We start from the raw sequence: 21,407 nt of genomic DNA on the forward strand, positions 1-21,407 counted from the left end.
CTGTGTCCTCGCCACTTAAAAAGTTCTCGGAATGATTCACAGATAGCAGCGCTAATTCCAAATTGTTATAGTTTATCTTCCGTCATGGCAACTTGGCATTATTATCTGGATCAAAAACAACAGCTGAAGTTATATCGTAACTGATACTGTACAATTGCAGTGCACCTGTGTATGTTTAAAAATGACAAATTTTAAACACAAGCTGTCATTACATATACTATTTAATGAAGGAGTGTATAAAGCCAACAGAAATGTTTGAAGCCAGAATGTAATGGTATGAAAGTATTCCGGGGAATCAGCTCCGTCATTTTGAAGTGTTGACAAATGGGCATTAGTTTAAACCTGGAAGATGAAACGCGAATTGCACGATCAAAATACGCATGATACTGCACCAGGTATTATTGAAAACAAGCATGAAATGATACTCCAAGAAATTACCGATCGAAGACGATACTGCAGAGGCTCTACTTTTTGATTACTGTTCAGTGGAAAGTTCACTCATCTTCCCGCGCAATCCATCACATCGAATAATAAGAATTCAAACACTTTTTGCATATTCACTAGCTTCAACTATTAGTTGTCAAATGACGTTACACCTGACCTGCTGCGACTAATGTATCTTGGGATATGGAACACTAATGCCATCTCGTACGCAAAGGGTTCAATAGCTTCTAGAGTACCCGATAATTTTTAAATTCACTCAATTAAAAATAATATCACGAAAAACAATACTTAGTTGCGGGCAATATAGTAATTAATACGACATCACAATTCCCATCAAAAATAATCAGAATTCATTTAGTTCAAAGACAGAAAAAAAGATCTAAGTCTGAGAATGTGTATACATATTACCACTTCTGATTTCCAACATGATACTTACGTCAATTTGTGGAGGCCGCGATGAGCATTGAAGCATTAGCAGTTCCTTCATAATCATTGGTTGATGCGTCTCTTCAACAAGAGTCTTTAACAGCTGAGTAAAGCGCTTGCGATCCTGCTGCAATTCTTCCCATAGCTTCTGTGTCATCACAAACGTATCTTCACTGGGCTTGGGATTTTGACAAGTGGTGTTATTGTCAATATTAGTACCACCAGTAGGTTTCTTTAAGGGCGCCGATGTTAACTGCAGCAGAGCAGCAAGGACGTCTCCTAAGTGATTTGCTATTACCAATCCTCGAAGATCTGAATCCTCCATTAACGTTAGAAGAGCCGTCGTAACTCCAACTAATCTTCTATAACCCTAAAATACATTTGATTCATGTTTAATATTTGTAAAATTAGACAATAACAAGTTATTATCATCATTACTGACACTTATTAGTATCTTGCATGACGTATAAAAAGTTGTTGTTTTCATTTGGAAATCTATGAAAATAGCTAGGTATAATCGGAAAGTATTTGATTTTTAACCTATATACAGGGTCTGTCCAAAAGCATTGGAACTTATATTTTTTTCAGCCAATGGAAAGGAACAGAAAGTGATCTCCATGGACAGAGACGTTGGTAGAGCATATCAGGTATACGATGCGACTCGGTTCAGATACTTTTAAGGCTCTGCAGAATGTGTATCGCGCCCAGAGTGAGCAGTTGTTCTGTGGTGTCGAAAGGAAGCAAGATGTCAGACGATTTGCAAATGATGTAGTCTGGATGTTCCAAATGTTTCATCCAGACAACAGAAGGAAACAAGGCGTGTAGATTTGTCTCTAATTGTTGGAATGTATATGGCATGAGCCTTAGTTTTTAGACAATGTGATAACTAGTGATGAGTTCTGGCGAAGCACAGCACAGCAACGCTGCCTCAGTCTTCTTACCATTCCAGGCCTGGCCCCACCTGACTTCTTTATTCTTTCCTGGATGAAACGGAGCCTGAAAGGACATCATTATGAGAGGACGAAAAGAGTGCATTCAGCTTCGACACACCATGTCTGAATCGGGATTCTGGTGCAGACTTTCAGGGGGGCGTACAAGACATGGCAGAAGCGCAATGGCAACTGTATATTGACGCAAATGGCAGCCATGTATTGACCCAAAAGGAACTTATTTTAAGAATTTTAACCCATTGTACCTATATCTGCAGCATTTTCGTTTCGTGAATGTAGTTCTGATACTTTTTGGAAAGATCCTGTACATTCATTGAATGCTACTAAAAGTGTCAGTCTTAATTTCCTAGATATACCAGTAAACAAGAAAATGTATATACACAACAGGGTGTCTACTAAAATTCCAAAATGAAATTTCGTGACCTTTTCTTTATCAGACTATAAAATTTCTTAACATTCTCAAGAGCAAATTTGGGTGCGAATTACGCCGAATTTTCATGCATGCGATAGAAGCATGATTTGCTTGCAATTTGGTAGCGTCTAAAGCCAACCATAGACATTTTTTATGGTGAATTTTGAAGTTTTATAGATCAAAATTTTCCAGTCTGTACTTATATTTGTACAGATAAAAAAATCGTGACCCAAAAGCTAAATTTCTTGACTTTCATGACCATTTTCTGATTTCGTGACATTCGTGAATTTCGTGACCGATAGACACCCTGTACACGTGTTCCGGGAATAAAAACCAACAAATTTTGCTCATGTGATCAGGACCTCAACACAAGAACCAACTTTACCTTCGACTCTTGTTGGAAATGTCTAATTATGGAGATCGGCTAATTTAAAGTAAGTTATGGAATTCGTCGTAGGGTAGCTACACTGAATGAAACAACAGACAACTTCGTATGTGTGTTTAGAATATCAATATAAGAAAAAAGTTATCTGTGATGCGACTTTGATCGGAAACACCTAATTACGTAGATACAATCAATTCCAAACTAACAATTTCTACTGATTATCTTAAATTGGCCCCATCTCTGTAAATAGTTATTTCCAAGCAAAGTCGCAGATAAACTTCTTGCTTATATTGAAATCCTAAAGATGTTTACAAAGTTTGTCGATTTATTCTCGGAACATCCAGTATCTATTGAAACCTGCATAACTATTGATTTTTGCTTTTGAAACGGGAAATGTGTCAAAATTTCGTTGTACGCTGAGAGATTTTTTAAATTATTATTATTAATATTTCTGTCTTTGTATGGCAGCCAACGACTTCACGTTTTCACTGTGCATTGTCGACACACCAAAGAACTTTAATTCATTTGGCAACAGTGGTGACAGTTCAAAAAGAAAAAAGGTCTTAAAATTCGGTTAGAGAATTTTTTGTGAATTTTCACCCCTATATTTTCCTGCCGTTGGTAATACTGCAATCAAACTTACGCCATAAAATTGCCACATCCTTCAAACAAGATCTTAACCATATCAATCGAGTAAATAGTTTTTAAGTTATACTTCAATAAATGAAAGTCTACGAAAACGCCAAAAATGACCCTGTCTCGAAAGGGCTAAAGCAAGAAAAGAATTCAATATTTTTATCGAATTTAATGATACCAACAAATATATTTACCTCCACTACCGAAATCTTCTCATTCAGCTGTTCCTCTACATCTTTCACGGTGGAAGACCTTGTCTCTATTGGAATGCCTACTCCTGGCAACAAGTTAGGCAACAAACCGAAACGAACAACAAACTGCAGACTTTTTTGAATATTCTTTCGTTGGTTAATACTCAGAAGTCCCCTCGTCACTGCCGAGTAATCAACTGCCTCTTCATGAGCATGCTGCTGCTTAAATGCTTCTAACCGCTTCCTTAGTGACAGAAGAATATGTAGAACTGTACACGTAAACTTCCACCTATTGAAATAAGAAAACGATTAAATGTTAAAAGTTCGCATATTAATTTAATAATATAATTATTGTTACGTGATTGCTGTATATATATTTAACATTTAAAACTATTAGAAACAGCGATTGTAAAAGCGAAATAACATTTAAGAAACGTTCACTTATCTTCTGAACATTAACAATAAAATGAATTAACGTATCTTAAAAACAGCGTCATCATAATCAATGGGTTACTAGGTAAATTCTACGCCTGCTTGATAGAGTACAGAATCCGCCATTAAATATGAAATAGATTTGAATGACTGGAAAACAATCTTTAATTATATTTCGCCCAAACGCAAGGACGAGATGGAGGGATAAGACTGAGTGATGGGAGGTAATAATGGGAACGTCAGCAATGTGACCATTTGTCCCCGTCATGATAAACAATACCGACCAAAAGAACAGAACATAGACTCCAAACGTGTGAGAAAAGACTAAGGGTAAAACAAAGTAAAAGAAAACGTTGCGAGGTAGAAAATAAAAACTAAAAGCAAGAGTTGATACATATTGAAAAAAAAAAAAAAAAACATGTAACAATAACAATAAATCGGGAAAAACAATAAAATGGTATAAGATAAAATAATAAAAAGCAACAAAAACAAAAGAAAAATGAACTAAAAGGCTCAGAGAACATGAGTGAGTTCAGCAGCACGAACAAAAACAAGAACTTGCGAAACATTTGTTATCCCCCAATTCACGGTGAAGTGGCGTAGGCAGTCCATGACTTTCACTGAGGTCTGAGTATTCAAGCCATTCAATAAGAATGTGTCGACTACTCAGTAGTACAATATGGACGATCCACACAACGCAATAAATAAGAATGAGTCAAATGGGAATGACCGATCCGCAAACGAGTGAATAGTATTTAATTTCGGTGGCCAGCACATGAAGATGTCTCCCAATGTCCTAACAGGGTTTTGGATCATGCTCACTGAGAACATTCTGAAAGCTCACATCAATGCTCTGAGAATCTGTGCAAACCAAGATACGATATAACGAAAGCCGTGTTCGAGACCAAATCGGATTCTGTTAATTCAGCAGTGAATACGGAACACAGGCGTTACAGACTGAATTTTGAACTGTTCTAGTCTGTGACAATGACACAGCCAATAGAATTCACATCCGTAGAACCGTTCATATAGAACACATTAAAATCGCGGTACTGTTCTAGCTCTGAACTCTTGTTGGTATGCTGTTAGGGGTGTGACACCAACCGAAGGTCTGTGATGCAGTCAACAGCCAGGGTGGAACAGCAAACAAAGAGACCGCCAGAGGGAGGATAAGCAAACAAATCTGTGTTAAATGAATAAGAATAAAAAGGGACACAGTATTTGAGCAAATGCCGACTAAATAACAACTAGTAGCACTTAGGCGCTTTCTCAATACCAAACGCGAAAGGTGAAAGAGAGAAAGCGAAGGAAGGATACAAGTAAAAAAAAAAAAAAAAAAAAAAAAAAAAAAAAAAAAAAAAAAAAAACCTACACTCGAAAGTTGTTGAATCGTACTTTCAAGATTGCACATGAAATATGCAAAGTAGTGAACAGTTTGTCACTCCTAGATATAAATGGGGCACGGCATTGAAAATAAACAAGAAGGGAAATAGGTTTTTTCATGGATTACGGAAAATGTTGCTATAGCTTGTCCACAATGAGATCATGTCTGTGACACTAAAATATTTACATTAAAAAATCCGGTCATCGATAATTCAATCCCTTCATATTTCCAGCATGGATTTCGGAGTGCATTTTAATATTACTCACTGCCGAGTTATTTAATATATATAATTCATGCACTCTTTTGAAAATGTTGAGAGAGGAGCCATCATAAAAATTTTTAATGGGATCTACCTTGTATTTTCCCACTCCAGGGCCCCCAATGGTCTTAATCCGGCTCTGTAAATTTTCTATACGGAAAACAACGGTGCTGTAAAATACACATTATTATTCAATTTCAAGGTATGACATGAGTTGAGATTTCAATTTAGCTGAATACTTCAATATTAGCAAAATTACAAGACAGATTGGAAAATGAGGAACCTTTCAAGACCTACTAAAAAATTCATCATCCAGGGCCTACCGGAAAATTCCCTGGTTTCCCGCCTGGCCAGTAAGGTCCTGCAAAAAGGCTCGGTGCTGAAAGGGATACTAACTCCAATTCAACCCATCGAAATTTCGTTTTTGTAGTCACTGAACTTCACTCTATGCGAAGAACAGACACGTCAGCTAATAAATTAATAAATGAATTGAGGATATAAATATAGTTTATATACAGATTTAAAAGCTTCAACGAAAATTTTTAATGATGAGTAAGTAATACAAGCAAACACAATACATTTGTATCTTTTTTTATTTTAATATGAAACATGATCACAGTACATAAAAGCTCCTTACCTAACACTGTCTTCTGGACAAATAACAATATCAACTTCTTGAAGAGTTGACAATTGATATAGTATTGGAGACTGAAGTTCCGTTAGTGCTTCCTCAATTTTCTTTTCCAAGACAACGTCCAGTCCGCCTCCTTTATCTGGGTCGAAAATGCATAAATAATAATAAAATACTTAATAACAATGTTAGTTTATACTGCTATGAACAGCAACCAGACAAATATGGCATTATTTCATTATAAATACAGTATGCAAGGTTATTCGTAATTTCCTCCGGATTTTCGAACACTGAAATAATCATGACAGACAATGCAAATTTATTCATCTAGAAAGTTGCAGAATGTCTCTGTTTTGCATCAAGGAGAAGCGACATGGAGTGATTGCAGATTTAGCTACTAGAAAGCATGCAACACAGCGGCATTTAAATATAGGCAAAAAAAAAAAAAAAAAAAAAAGACTTACTGCATCTGAAAATTCACTAAATTTGAGTCAATTGTGATGGTACGACGGCAATTTCGTGCCAAATATACCGCGTGATTTACCAGACTGTGGCACAGAATCACTGAAGCGATTGCTGATATCGACTGTCTGATGTGAGAATGTGTGTAATACGAACTCCAATACAGGATTGACGTCTGCCGAGTTACTGGGGGTGCTCAAATTAAACACTTATAAAATATGTAACGATCTTGGAGATGTTCTGCAACGCTTTATATGAATACATTTGCTGTGTCTGAAATGCGTTTCAATATTGATATTCGAAACCCCGGAGGGAATTAAAAATAAAAATAGAAATGTACATTTAATGGGAATATACCGATAAAATTCAAAACTCGTTTGTAATATAATTAGTACTTGATACTATTTATCTGCTAATGCAATAATAATAATAATATTAATAATAAAATACGAAAGGAAGTCGGAAAATAAAATTTCCTTTCTTTTATCCCGAAAAATCTTAAAGCAATGGGGCAAACAATCCATCAGTTTATCCATACGTCATTTGGTGGCGTACGACCAGGGTCCTGCAAATGGTGATACCGCAGCCCTAGCAGGTATGTCGAAGGGCGGCTACTCTGTACCAGGCAAGTATGGAGGTTGGAATAATCAATCCTCATGGACATATTTTTAGTTTAACGTCCCGTAGTTATGCCCTTTGGGCTGAACGAGACTGATGATTAGGGCCCGGAAGTTGAGGAAAAATCCTCTTTTTAACGAGTGGCCGAAGACGAGGCTTAACACGAATATACGTTCGTTTTGGGTCAATGTAGGCCAGAAAATGGTTGATTATATTTGTCCTTTTTTTTTGCCTTCTTCAGTGTTTTTTCGTTTATTGGTCATTTTTTAAACTTTTAATAGGTCTTAACGTCTATTTTTTGCCCTTCATCTTTCGACAATAAATTTACTAGTCATTAACACGAATCACCACCATCTCTTAAACAACTTTTCTTTAATAAAGAAAATTCAAAAGATAACACATTCTTCAACGACAGGACTAAGAAGACCAGATCTGCAACAATCACAAGTCAGATAAGGAGGCGTAACAATGTCCTCCAGCAAGGGCGGGGGGATGAGGGGGATAAGTTTTCTTATTTTAGTTAGTATTTCAGTTTGTGGAAGAAGGACAGACCGTTAACCTACCAGAAGCTTGTACTTCTTAAGCATTATATCCATTAAATTTGTAATTCTAATTAAATTAGGTCTTATTTTTACTTCTTTTTTTCCAGTTTTTAGGTCCTTTTTTAAAGATATTTTTAGGTCTTTTTATAGATACATTTTAGGCAATTTTTAGGTCTTCAACTTCCGAGCCCTACTGATGATTAATAAAGTGAAATTAAATTTTTGTGCTCTCCTATCGTGAATAGAAGCCGTGACCAGGTGCACGTCAACGATATTGTCAGAAATTAAGAAACTGAAGTGTGTAGTTCACTGGAGGCGGCTTGACCTCCTCTCGGACGACAATGTGAGATCACTCGGTCGCGGCAACGCAAAACCATCTTGCAACATTCAACTGAGAGCGTCATACCCATCCGCATCGTTTAGTCTCGACTTTGCGCCAATCAACAAGCATCTCTTTCCAATATTGGAGAAGATCCTTAGAGTAAGGCGCTTTGGAAGTAATAACAAGAAGACAACCATGCAGGAGTTTCTTCGTATGCAGGACATGCATTTTTTACCAAAAGAGGTCTCTATCTTTAAATCTTGTAAAGCATTATGACAAATCAATCAACGTAGTTGGGTAAATATTATTTTTTTAAATTATTTTCGTATTTTCGCAGTAGCCCTCCCAGCTGGACCAGTGGCTAGTGCGTGATTCTTTGATGCCCTGATCTCGAATTCGACTCCCGGTGGGAGAGCATAAAAAATCGTATCACAATCATTCACTTAGCCTAAACGGCATAACCATGGTACGTTTAACTTAAAAGAAAAATTGCAGTATACCACTTGTCTTGCATAAACATGTCTGTTCAAAACAGGCAGAGAAATTTATTTTCCAACTTATTCTCGCAATAATAATAATAATAATAATAATAATAATAATAATAATAATAATAATAATAATAATAATAATACTACTACTACTACTACTAATTATTATTATTATTATTATTATTATTATTATTATTATTATTATTATTATTATTATTATTATTATTAAAGATGTTAAACTATTTTACACTAACTTGAACAATGAAACAAACACGAAACAAATATTTACATTTATCCTTTTATGTTTAACAACTGTTCGTTCAATTTCAAACTATGTTAACTTTTCTTCATTTTTAAAAACACTTTATCTATATTTGAACCAGAAAAAAAAATAACCTTAAGTGATATATAGAATATCGATAACTACTCCCACAGCCTTATATATTGCAGGAAATTGATCTAGAGTGAATAGAGAAGGTACTGGTAGTGAATGATATTGAGGAAATATCAGAGAGATTGATAAGGGGAAAAAATAAATTGTTCATACTTGAAAATAAAATAAAATGAAATCTTACAACTTTACGTCCCATAGTTATGCCATGTAGGCAAATAGAGAAGGTGATGATGATTATGAATGAAATGGTAGAATGAAGAAAAGCGGGAGGAAACTGAAGAATTAAGAGAAAACCTACGAACGCGATGCTTGTCCACTACCAAGCCAACTTGACGCGACCTAGGATCGAACCAGGACCTCATCACGTTACTGTTCATACTTGATCTTACGAGGCGGAGATGTTCATTTAAGCAAACAGTATAATTTAATATATATATGTTTCCTAACTGTACTTATAGGTTTTTTATTTATTTATTTCAACATTTAAAATTCGCAGGAAGTCGTAAAAGAGAAACTCGCATGTTTCATCATCATTCTGATGGAAAGATTTGAAAAAAAAAAAAGCGACTTTCCGATAAAATCTACCTACAGCAAAAACGACACTTCCAAAAAATGAAAAAGGGCGAAAGTAATAAGTAATATACAAGTAATTTGGTTTTTCAGAAATGTATTTATTCTTTAAGAGCTCTCTATGAATGAATAAAAAATTCTTAAGAAAAAACTACGAAAACTAAGAGAAGCCACCCGCGCGGGCTAGCAGCTTCGTCTACCCCGATGCAGAAAAAATTCAGTTCTTACTGTGCTATCCCAGTGTATTTTATTTTATCTTATTTATTTTTTGAGTTTAACGTCCCACAATACGCAGCAAGGCTGAGGGAGACGGTGATACTGTGGAATGAAAGAAGTGGGAGAACCCAGACTAAACCTATGTACACAGTGTTTATCTACCACAAAGCTTACTTGGTGGGGATTCGATTGAACCAGGGATCTCACACACCAAAGGTGAACGATGTAAGACTGAGCCATCGTGGCTACCCTATCTCAGTTTAGGAATCCAAACTTGAATGCATGAATTATAACACCTTTCAGCAGGAAATAAACTACTAGTACAGTACCTTATTAAATTACTGTTTAATTAATAAAGGAGAATTGCCACTAATAGGTGCGTATTCATTTTAGGAGGACTTAACCGTTATATGACATATATTGTATGGACTTATGCCATAAGAATGATAGTGCATAAAACAGTAACCAACCTGAGTTAGGTGGCGAACTGAAGCGCACGAATGATACATAACCGAGTCTGAACAGGGTGAAGCCTGTAGACCTGAGTGGTTCCAAGGGGTACTCTCGAAGAGAGCAGACGCGTCAGTGGCAATGAGTATCCGTAAGCGTGGATAGCAGAAACACACTGTGTTCCTCATGTTCCTACATGCTTCCGTGACAAAACAGCTTTAGAGTTATGCCCATTACAACACACTGCACATACGGATCCAGTCCATCATGGCTTGCTTATAGGTCATTACGTTCTCAAAAGCATATGGTTTGCATTACGATTGTTAACACTATTGCGACGTCAGAGATAAGATACTCATATATTTCGATTACTTATTCATTCCTCTTTTGAAATAACATTTATTATTTCTTCCGTATTTACAAATCTATGGATACCTAAACCGAGATAGCACCACTCTTAACTGTAGTGGCCACTTACCACAGGTTGGTGTGTGTATTATGTATGAATAATCTCTTTTGGTATACTCACCGTCGCTCCGTGGCTGCTTCCTACGGAAGTATTTTCATGCGCGTTCATTAGCTTCGCCCTCCTCTGACGTGGAATAAATACAAATATTGCTTATAATAGCCACCTAACATGAGTTTGAGCTAGGTTAATGTAGATGGATCTATGAAAATAATAGGTAATATATATGCACTTGAACTCAGTTTGACGTCCTGATTATATTGCTACATGATCCCGCGCATGAGCAGTGTTCTTAGAAGAATAGAAAATGTGTCGTCCTACTTTAGAGCAATAGATGCAATGCAATCTTGGAGTTTTACGTCCCACGTTTATGCCGGTTAGGCTAAAGGAGACGGTGAAGATGAGAAATGAATGAAATGATGGAATGAAGAAAGTGGGAGGAAACGGGAGAACACCGAGGAAACCCACGCACACGGTGTTTGTCCAGCACAAAGTTCATTTGGTGGGGGCTGGGATCGAACCCGGAACCCCAAGCACCAGAGGTGAACGCTCTACCACTGAGCCACCGCGGCCCCATTTAGAGCAATAGAATATGAGTTAAGGAGCTATACCTGAACTCATTTTACACCCACTTCTTTCATCAGGAAATTCACTCTTAGTATCGTAAAAAATGTTTCTTAAGGGAGGAGTTACATTACTGGGTGCAGATTAACCTTATAAGGGCTTACTTTTTATGGGTATAAATACGCATTCAGAGGTACGCCCTCAAAATGACTGTGAATAAGAAACAAACCAAATTAGTGCTAAGTGGACATTCAAAGCAAGAATTGTATTTAACCGAGTCAGCCCAGGAGAATAGTAAGAAGCCAATGCGGGAGCGTGTTCGCAGGGAACAGACGCGACAGTAATGGTGAATATGTGGGTGAACAAAGACAGTGGAATAACAATTGGTTAGATCAGGTAAGGTTAATGTAAGTATATTCTTTGGTCCGTCGTGAGTATAATGATTTTAAATGTGTCTCTATGCAGGAGTTTATTTACCCTTAACTTTTGAAACAGAAGTTGGAACAGGATCGGAACTTAGTCTGCAAGGCACTTCTCGCCGAACTGAACATTCACCATACTGGAATCAAAATGGCGGCGAGACGTTAAATTCCAGTACACACTCCTAGGCTGTCTATGATTTTCGCATGAATAAAGCACGTGTTATAAATTTGCACGCAATTATTTCCGCATGCGTCAAGAAAATAATATTGAATGTGTTAGGGAATCATGCAAAGCAAAAAAAGTGGTGTACATTGAACACTTAAATGGTGTTCAATATACGTAAATTTGTAAAATGTACGGAAAAAATTCCGTGTAGTTTTACTGTCGACGCAACACTCGAAATAATTGTTCAAAAATTACTATTCTTTCACTAATCTTCTTCTTATCGTTTTCTAAATGATTTGTGCTGGGCGGCATGAAAATATTTCACAGAGTACAGTTAAATTTCAAGGTGGTTACCATGAGTAGTTGTTGAAAATTTTAAATCCTTTTATGATTTGTGTATAAATACGGCGTCCGGATGTATGCATAAAAACTAGTGCAAAAAACACAAAACCTGTGCTACGTGGCCACTATAAAGCACGAATGCTATCTAACAGAGTCAGAGCAGGGCGAAGCTGGTAAGCCCGAACATGAACAAGAGGGCGCGTCTGAAGAGAACGGGTGCGTCAGCGAAGGTGGGCATAAGCGAGGGTAGTGAAAACGATTGGCAATGATACGAGTTTCAATAGCACTTGTCACGGTTTCATACTAGTAGTATTCCACTTGTAAACATAAAATACAACTTCTGTACACTGTGCACAAATACATCACCGGTGTAAAATAGTTTCGAATACAGTCATCTTTCATATGCACTCATTTATTTTATCCGTAGTAAAGCTTTTGTAAGCATTTTACACTAGTAACTCTACACTTGTAAAAATAAAATACAGATGTACTATTTTGCATTTAATTCTACTGCTTGCAGACACTATTCTTTATAAATTTGTCTTTTCATGCAAAATATTGAATTTTACCTGTAAATCTTCTAGAATGTAGTGTGCTAAAAGTAATCCAGCACCGAATGAGAGATGGAATACATAGATCTCATCTGTCATGTAAGTATTAATGTTGTAGGACAAACGAATAACAAGTAGGCCCTATTTCGAAACCAAGTTAGGAAATAACAATGATATCATCCTAAGAGAATGAAACGAAATGGTGGCCATCTCTGACGTATTCTTAAAAGCGATATTTTTCTTTCTATGTTTTGACCTCATCTTTTACGTGCACACCCCCCATCGGTGATGCGTTTGCTGCCCAGAGATGCAATTCCGCGCAGGCCTACCTCCTGCGCTAATTCGGTTGCGCTTTTTAACGGCAACCTTACACAGGATGGTTTGTACTTTCTGTAGTGTAGTTTTAGGGGCATGTCCGGCAGCTGCATTTATATCCATAACGGTTAAGCCTCCTAAAGTGAATCTGCACACCCAGAAACTGCGTGGGGGCTCTCGTAAAATGAATGTGCACAAATCTAACTACTTCATTAGGGAACAGTTCACATTATACGAGACGATTTCGGTAATGACAGAAATACATCGTGTCTCCATGACACAACTGCTCTACAGGAAGACATAAATTACCTTGCAGGCTGGTGTGAAATGTGGCACTTGAAACTCAACAGTAAGAAATGTGACAGTATTACTATTACTTTGAAAAAGTCTCCTGTTCCCTCCACATACCATATCAACGATTCCCCTATCACACATTCTGCTAGTCATAACGATCTTGGTGTCATCTTTGATTCAAAACTCACCTTCTCTGACCACATCTCCTCAATACTAAAGAATTCAATGCGCATGTTGGGACTTCTTTATCGATTCACCGAACTACGCACTGTTTCTTCATTAGCAACTTTTTATAAGACTTTAATAGCGCCCAAGATCGAATACTGCTCTCCCATATGGGCCATGGCAGCACCTACACATCTCTCCAGACTTGATACTGTTCTCAATTTCTTCATCGCTATAGTCCGTTTTCGTGTTCCTGCACTTCGAATATTAGGGCTATCTAAGAAGGAACTCTTGCGACATCTTAATATTCAGACTCCTGAAGTACGCAGAACTATCTCTGACCTGAAATATCTACATAAAATAGTTAATGGAAACTTAAGATCGGAAATATTACTTCAGGAACTATCCTTACGTGTCCCTTCCCGCATCACCTGGAATACCCACCTATTCCATCTTGCCCGTCCTAGGTTGGCTGTTATACACAGGTCTCTTTTTTATAGAATACCAAACTGTTATAATCAAGTAACAACTGATGTGGACATATTTTCGAGCTACCCAGTGTTTGAAAGAGCAATTAAGCGAGCTTTGACGGAATAGTTTTACTCTTACACTCTTTTTTCTATGTTGTTGTTATTGTTATCTTGTTTTTTTTTCTTTTGTTAGCATGTCCCTGTGTAAAATGGCAAAGTTATGCTGTATCTGGGAATTTGTTCAATAAATAAATAAATAAATTCATATTTCAAATATGCCACAATATTACACTGAATAGAACAGAACTTCACAAACTTATATTATAAGCATATACGGCGCACGCTTTACTCTCCCTTCCACTAGATGGTTTAGAATTATATACAGTAAACGGTGCAGTTTTACTATACGGATGCATTGTAAAATGCACGGAAAAATGTGGGGGTCTTTAATTTGCCCATTTTATGTCGAGATCAGAACTCAACGAACTCCTGCGGGGCTTCTAACCCGTTCCTACTCCTAATTCTACTACTACTACTTATACGTTGTAACCGTATAGTAAAACTGCACGCAGTAAACAACCAAAGATACAAAATTGCAATTACCTTCATCTACAGGAGTTATTAGAGCATTTAAAGTGTCATGAAATCTGTTCAATTCGTCTTCCATCTTGCAATTCACATTAAAATTAATAGTATTTAACAGTATAAAACGCGGAACGTCAGATCAAAACATTTACCGTGACAAGTGACAAAATAAATTCGACACATAAACAGTTGACAAATGATATGCACAGATCGATTGCAGCTTCCATATTCCTTTCTGTACAAATTGGAATTAGTGACCAAATTTGTTTCAACCTGAAAATCTATAATATAAAGTTAAAATTAATATTTCGTTAAAAATTATAGATAAATATATATACATATTTTTTTTTACATTAAAGAATCATCCTTATACTGTGAGTTTTTATAATTTGCTAATTTTATATTCATAAGTTTACAAGTTGGCAACTGTGGAAAACAAGTGAAGACAATTAAGCGAATATGCGGTATTGGTGATATTGTGTAAATATATGGACAATGGGTATATATAATATTAATGTGTTGTTTCTTGTGTTGTTCTTAAGTAGGTGTTGTTCCAGTGAATACAATGACACATTTGATGAAGAACTACTAATCAAACCATTAGCTAGTGGTCATATTTACACATACTTCCAGTTTACCACTCTATGGCATTCCGAACTTAGTACAAAAACATGTAAGTTCTATGCTTTCGTTACTTTCAAATAAAGAACATCATATTTACCGGTAAGAATTTCGAACATATCTTTGAATCATTGTTTATACAAAAGAAATATAATATTATTGGTATATAATTGCTATTTATTTCTGGAAGGGAACCGCCTTCAATGCATTTTTAAGTACAAGGACCAGGGTTGGCTGGTTTAAACCTGTACTTTATATCTGCATGTGCAGTGCCCTTGTACTTTTTTTCTATGACTATGTGTGTGGGGGGGGGAGGGATTTAACGCATATAACATGTCTTGTGCATATGGATACTTCTTACTATTGCACTACGTAGAAAATTCATGGTATTTCATGTAGAAGTGGTAATAGAATACAGAAGAAACGAGGGGGTTCTCATGTATACTATTACCCTTGGTTTAAACCGGTTGGTTTTTTCAAAAAAACAACTGGTTTAACCCCCCCCCCCAAAAAAAAACGAAAAGTGCTTTAAATCGTGTGAACTTCATGGTGACGTTTCCACATATCAAACCATCCACATTACGTTTATCTACGTTTCACCTTTTAATCAGGGGGTCCCGTGTTCAATTCTCGATCGAACCACAGAACATCTTTCAAGTGTAAACCAAGGAGCGATTCGAGGTGTCCCTTTAACCCTTAAGAGATCCGGGGTTTTTGGGCTATTTTTTAGACTTTCAGTCAAGCAGTTACTGCATCGTCACTATTTATCCTAAGATCATGGTTCATACCTCATTCTCTTCATAATGGAGCTGGCTTTCAAATGATACCACTTGTATGCTCATACCATATACCAGGAGCGGAAAAAATGATGTCAAAGGGAATTTTTTTTCTCGCACTTTGCCCCCCCCCCCCTGGAGCGACGCTGTCTGAACGTAGCCATCTAAAAAAAAATCTGATAAATAGTAGGCCTACTTGGTATACTGAATGTGTGTGCCAAATTTCAAGTTTCTATCTTGAATACCAAGGGCGGGAGAAATTTTATCAGGAATTCCCTCCATGCCCCAAATTACCGTAAAACACCATGATCTCAGGTAAAAAATTTCCTGAGACATCCCTAATTACCCTAAGGTCACGTTTCGCCCATCATTCTCTTCAGAATAGAACTGCCTTTCAGGCGGTGCCATTCACTTGTCCCCATTATGTATCTAAGGCGGGAAAGTCCCGTGAAAGGGATTTTTTGGTAAAAATTTCCCTTTTTCACTGTTTAGCCCCTCTGTTGTACCCCCCCTGTTTTAACGCAGAAATTTGAAAAAAAATATCTGGTAAATAGTACTCGGTGGATTGAATGTTTGTGCCCAATTTCAATCTTCTAGGTGCAAAAATAAGCCAGCACAAAAATAGTACCGAAAATGTCCAAAATTCCCCTATACAGAAGTATATTTTGATAAAAATTCCGTGACACTTCCCTAATTACCCTAGGGCCATGTGTCGCACATCATTCTCTTCAGAATAAAACTGCCTTTCAGGCAGTACCATTCACTTGTCTCCATCATATATCTAAGGCGGGAGAATGAGGAAAAACGGGATTTTTGGGTAAAAATATCCCTTTTTTCAACTTTTTGATCCTCTGGGTCCCCCCCCCCCTCCCTGTTTTAACGCAGAAATCTGAAGAAAAATCTTGTAAATACTACTCGGTGGACTGCATGTTTCTGCAAAATTTCAATCTTCTAGTGCAAAAATAAACCCGCCAAAAATACTTTACATAAACCCCCCCAAAAAGTATTACACGAAAATATAAATTTTAGACTTATGACGTCATCACCTCCTATGTCTCGACACAGGAAGGTGTGAAACCATCCGTAATGTCTTCTGCAATGCCTCTGGACTTGCAATAAAAACAAAATAAAACAAAACAAAACAAGAAAAAAAAAAAAAAAAAACCGGACGAAAAAGCTCAAATAGGAGAGTTATAACGCAATGTACCATGAAACACCCCGTATGGTACAAATTGTACCATGAGATCCCCAAAGGGTTAAGCGAAAGTCTTCTCCGTGGTAACCTTGGAATTCCATAAAGATGTTACACCTAAACATATGAAATGAAACCAAATTATATATTTCTATTGAAGCAATGCCTGTTGTTTTATAAAGAAGTAAGGTTGTTTAAATATGTTGATAGAAATTGGCAAAATTTATGAATTGCCTACGTAGCTTCCAACATCAACTTGGATTTGACTTTAATTTTATTGAATAATATCTACATGCCAAATTTGTAATTTAATACCTCAGTTCTGGCGTAGTGATACGTTGACCTTAAAATTTTACATACAAATACATTTAAAGTAATAGCAGGATTTTTCCAAGGCTAAGGCGGGAGTTTCCCGATTTATATCCCTGGTATTATAATTCTGGTATAATGTTTTTACTTGTGTAACTGTTTATCTTTTTGTCCTTCTGAAATGATTCGACAATTATATTAACAAGTAGGCCTACGTAAAGATCAGTACAACGTATTTTTATCAGGAGTCCTTCGTGAGTGAGTCGGCAATCGCATTTGTGACCAATTAGTCCCGGTTCCGTGTCCAAATGTACAATTTCTGTTGGATGTAAGTCGAGAAGCGGTTTGGATTCCGCTTTAAGCTTATGTAGCCCCTTCCAGCATAACCTTGTTGTTGCATAATAACACCAAGGCGAAACAAACTCATTTCTGTTCATATCTAATATAAATACATGGAGTAAATTATTTAAACAAAAAAAAAAAAAAAAAAAAAAGGTTTTAAACCAAGAAAACCTGGTTTTTTGGTTTTTTCAATAAAAAACATGGTTTTTGCCAACCTTGACAAGGACATTTTCGAGGAGGTTTTATTGTACACAGTTCATTCAGTTATTTGATTTCCTAGAAAGTCATTCAGTGATGATTTCATTATTTAGGTTAACACTACACATTTCAGTTGTTATCCTTACACAGACACGAAAATTATGTTTGGTACAAAGCGTTATAGTGTCTATACATAAAACATGTTTGATGGAATGTCTACCCATGTCTGCTAGTTATTGGAAGGTAGTATTGCATATAATCAACGTTACCCGTGCATAAAGGAAGATTTCCTTGTTTCTACATTTGCTAATACGACTGTTTATTCTCATGGTCATATTAGCAAATGCTGAAACAAGGAAATTCATGTTTGGTAGTAGTACTAATATTCATGTTTGGGTAAGGATACTGACTAGAGCGGGAGTTCCATTATTTTAGCACAACTAAGCCTAACGTAAGCCAAAATCGTGGAGAGCCCCTTCTGTTCTCGTATGAATGAAATGCATGTAACACTATGTATTCACAATGTAAATCGTTTCCCACTACCTTTCTGCTGAGTAAATCTCATACATGGTGATAACTCAACCCGGGGAGTTTGGAGAGCGGAACCCCTCACATCGCTAACGTTTTTATATTATTGCTACGTTCAGTGAATATCCAAAATTGCTCAGAAAGTGGGTTTCCAAAACAGCTTCAAAGATTTTTTCCGTTACAAACGGTCATACAGGTTAGGTTAGGTTCCGTATGCTTATAAACGATGCACACTTACCTTAATATTCCGGTTTGAAAAGCTTTTCTATTTTCAGTAAAAAAAAAAAAACATGTACATCTGCTTCATCCAGTTTTTTCGTCTTAAACAAATATTCTGATAAATAGGAGCAAATTATTCTTTACTGCCTGGTATATTTTCAATTTTTTTATAAAAGCGGAGGGCCTGTCCAGGAGTAGCTCTCTAACGTAATCTAAACTGAATTACATTTTTTTTCTTTAATATGAATACAAAGTTATTGAAAAGTCATTGTAAGAAATAAATTACGGCACCTGAAGTAAATTCTTAACGAACTTCTGTTAATAATTTTATTATTTGTATAATGATAAATTTAGACATCCCTCCGAAACCATTAATTCTGTTCTTCCCCAGAGGTTGCCTCTTAAAGAAAGTGCTTGTTCTATTCCGTACATTTTGAGGTAGAGAGATAACAGGATAAGGTTCTAAAGTATAATTGTTACGAAGAATTTTCCAGCAGTAACATATTTTTCTGACCTTTTTCAATTTGTTTAAATGTATTGGAGCATTATTAATTCCTGAAACAACACACTCAGTTTAAATTTTCCGTTCTAACAGACTGGATTAAACTGTTAGTAAACTTCAAATAAGTGTAGCTTTATATTATGCTCAGAACGTTACTAAATTAAAATATATGTGAAGGAACCTTCTTAAAAGAAAACTAAACAATCTCACTGCTCAAAACTCTAAGGGAGCTCTCTCGTAGCTATATAATAAGCGTACGAACTTAAGGCCAGGTGAACTGGGATCTGTTCGCGATTGGAGCTCATGAAGTTTAATCCCACGTTTAACTGTAGATCTACGTCTCATATACCCTCACTGCTGAAAGAAACGGTAAGCTTCAGTCTAACCACCCGAAACTGTAATAAGAACTTGTCTTTTTGGAAAAGGTACGATTCAAAGTTTATTACAGAGCGTAAAATTTCAGTCAAACGCACTCACCAATCCAAAGTGATGGTCGCCAGTATCTTTCACGTACAAATTATGAGAGTCCCCTCCCCCCCTCCTGGACTTTAGTTTGACAAAGAACAAGATTACATTAGGGCATAAAATTTCAAAACCAGACAATTAGAGTCAGGATAATCAATTTTGGATTGGGCAATTTATATACATGTTAGAAAATATCTTACCTTTGAAGACTTCACATTTGTGTAACGCTCTCTCTCTGCATTGGAGTTCCAGTTGTCGATTGCAGTTTTCGGATCAAAGTCCTTAAGTGGAACGCCGTTGATGGAAATTGTCAGCCAACCATACAGTTTCAGTCTTCAGTGAATTCTTGTAGGCAGTCTTTAACTCAGTTGAGACTACTAAAGCTTCTTTCACATGAAACAGTACTCACAGGTAAAAGTGCATAAAATATGACAATTGGAAGCAAATTTGGGAATCTCGTAATGAAGTTTTTACTGTAAATCGTTTTCAGTGTTTGATTCAAGGTCAATGAAGAAAACGAAAATTTATATTCTGCCCACTTTGCTAAGATAAGATCGACTTTTTCGTTGTGAAGACTTCACTTTACATGACCATTGTGAAGACTTCACATTCCGTGTTTTCTCTCACCAGTGACAATTATTTTCGTGCGAAACAGAAACTGCGCAACCCTGTGAGTTTAGGCAGAAACTAATACTGGCGAACACTGGTCACTACACTTTATTCAAGGAACGTTCAGTACCTCATGTAAACAAATACACGTGGTGATTGTTTCATTTTATTGGTTAAAGTGCCTTGGAACATCCATGCGACAGGAGAAAATAGTTTATCGGCTAGTAAGCTGTGTTTCAATGTTTCTTGTAAGGCTCATTACCAGAAATACAATTTCCTTACAACTAAGTAACATAAACAACACTGTACCTGAGAATTAAATTGAATAAATGCAATACAAGAATATTTATTGTCATTAAACAACATTTGACAATACGCATGCGTAGAAAGTGGCTTTGACTCACCTTACACACGAATCACAGTTTACCCTAACAGGGTACAAGTAACCTATGTGATCTGAAGCGCTGAACGATAGCCAATCATCCGATAACTGGCGGAGTAATACCATTCTGCAATGTTTACATTAGGATCAGAAGATTCGTTGAATGAACTTTAGCTCTAAATTTCTACTCGCCAATGGCGACCTGGCGACCGGAAATTTTGCGGCCTGATTTAGTAGATTATCACTGATTTCATTTGTTGTCTTTCCTGTAAGTAAAAATTGGAATGAATTTCTTGATAACTATAATCCACTTTTTAATCAATTCAAAACTTGGGCTTCGTTGAAAAAAGTGCGAACCACAGATTACAACTGCAATTAACTTTTCTGCCGGTTGTAGGATCTAAACACACAGATCTCTGAATAGTAAACAGCTGACATATTCTTAATTTGAGTTATTCATCATGTATCCTGTAGCATCTTATCGGTGATTAACAGATATATCTTATTTTTCAGTTCATCACTGCCATTTCTTCCCGAGAGCTTTGGGTGAAGTTGTGGGTCGATATAATGTAAAAGAACTTCATTTGAGCTTAACTGATGGTCTATGGCGTCACGAGAAATGGGGATATCCTGTTCTGGACGCTCCGCCAGGAGCAGAGTTATGGGTGTGGTTTGAAGAATCTACAGAAAAGTAAGTTAATGCTGGAGCTTT

General features: G+C 36.5%; 2 protein-coding genes across 2 annotated transcripts in view; one reads left to right on the top strand and one right to left on the bottom strand.

The window, feature by feature from the left end:
• Tango6 (transport and golgi organization 6) overlaps positions 1–14,740 on the bottom strand; it is a 37,568-nt gene extending 22,828 nt beyond the window's left edge. Inside the window, exons 1-4 of the mRNA XM_081757965.1 lie at positions 14,571–14,740; positions 6,157–6,292; positions 3,448–3,733; positions 881–1,240 (exon numbers count right to left, since the gene is read on the bottom strand). Coding sequence (XP_081614091.1) covers positions 881–1,240; positions 3,448–3,733; positions 6,157–6,292; positions 14,571–14,634 — 846 coding nt within the window. The 5' untranslated portion in view covers positions 14,635–14,740. The remainder of the gene's footprint in view (positions 1–880; positions 1,241–3,447; positions 3,734–6,156; positions 6,293–14,570) is intronic.
• A 242-nt stretch (positions 14,741–14,982) lies between these two features.
• PIG-T (phosphatidylinositol glycan anchor biosynthesis class T) overlaps positions 14,983–21,407 on the top strand; it is a 37,092-nt gene continuing 30,667 nt past the window's right edge. The window contains exons 1-2 of the mRNA XM_081757968.1: positions 14,983–15,225; positions 21,209–21,386. Of these exons, the coding sequence (XP_081614094.1) occupies positions 15,048–15,225; positions 21,209–21,386 (356 nt within the window). The 5' untranslated portion in view covers positions 14,983–15,047. The remainder of the gene's footprint in view (positions 15,226–21,208; positions 21,387–21,407) is intronic.

Source organism: Thermobia domestica, chromosome 1, assembly GCF_964235325.1.
Source record: "Thermobia domestica chromosome 1, izTheDome1.hap1.1, whole genome shotgun sequence".
In the NCBI taxonomy this organism is placed as follows: domain Eukaryota; kingdom Metazoa; phylum Arthropoda; class Insecta; order Zygentoma; family Lepismatidae; genus Thermobia; species Thermobia domestica.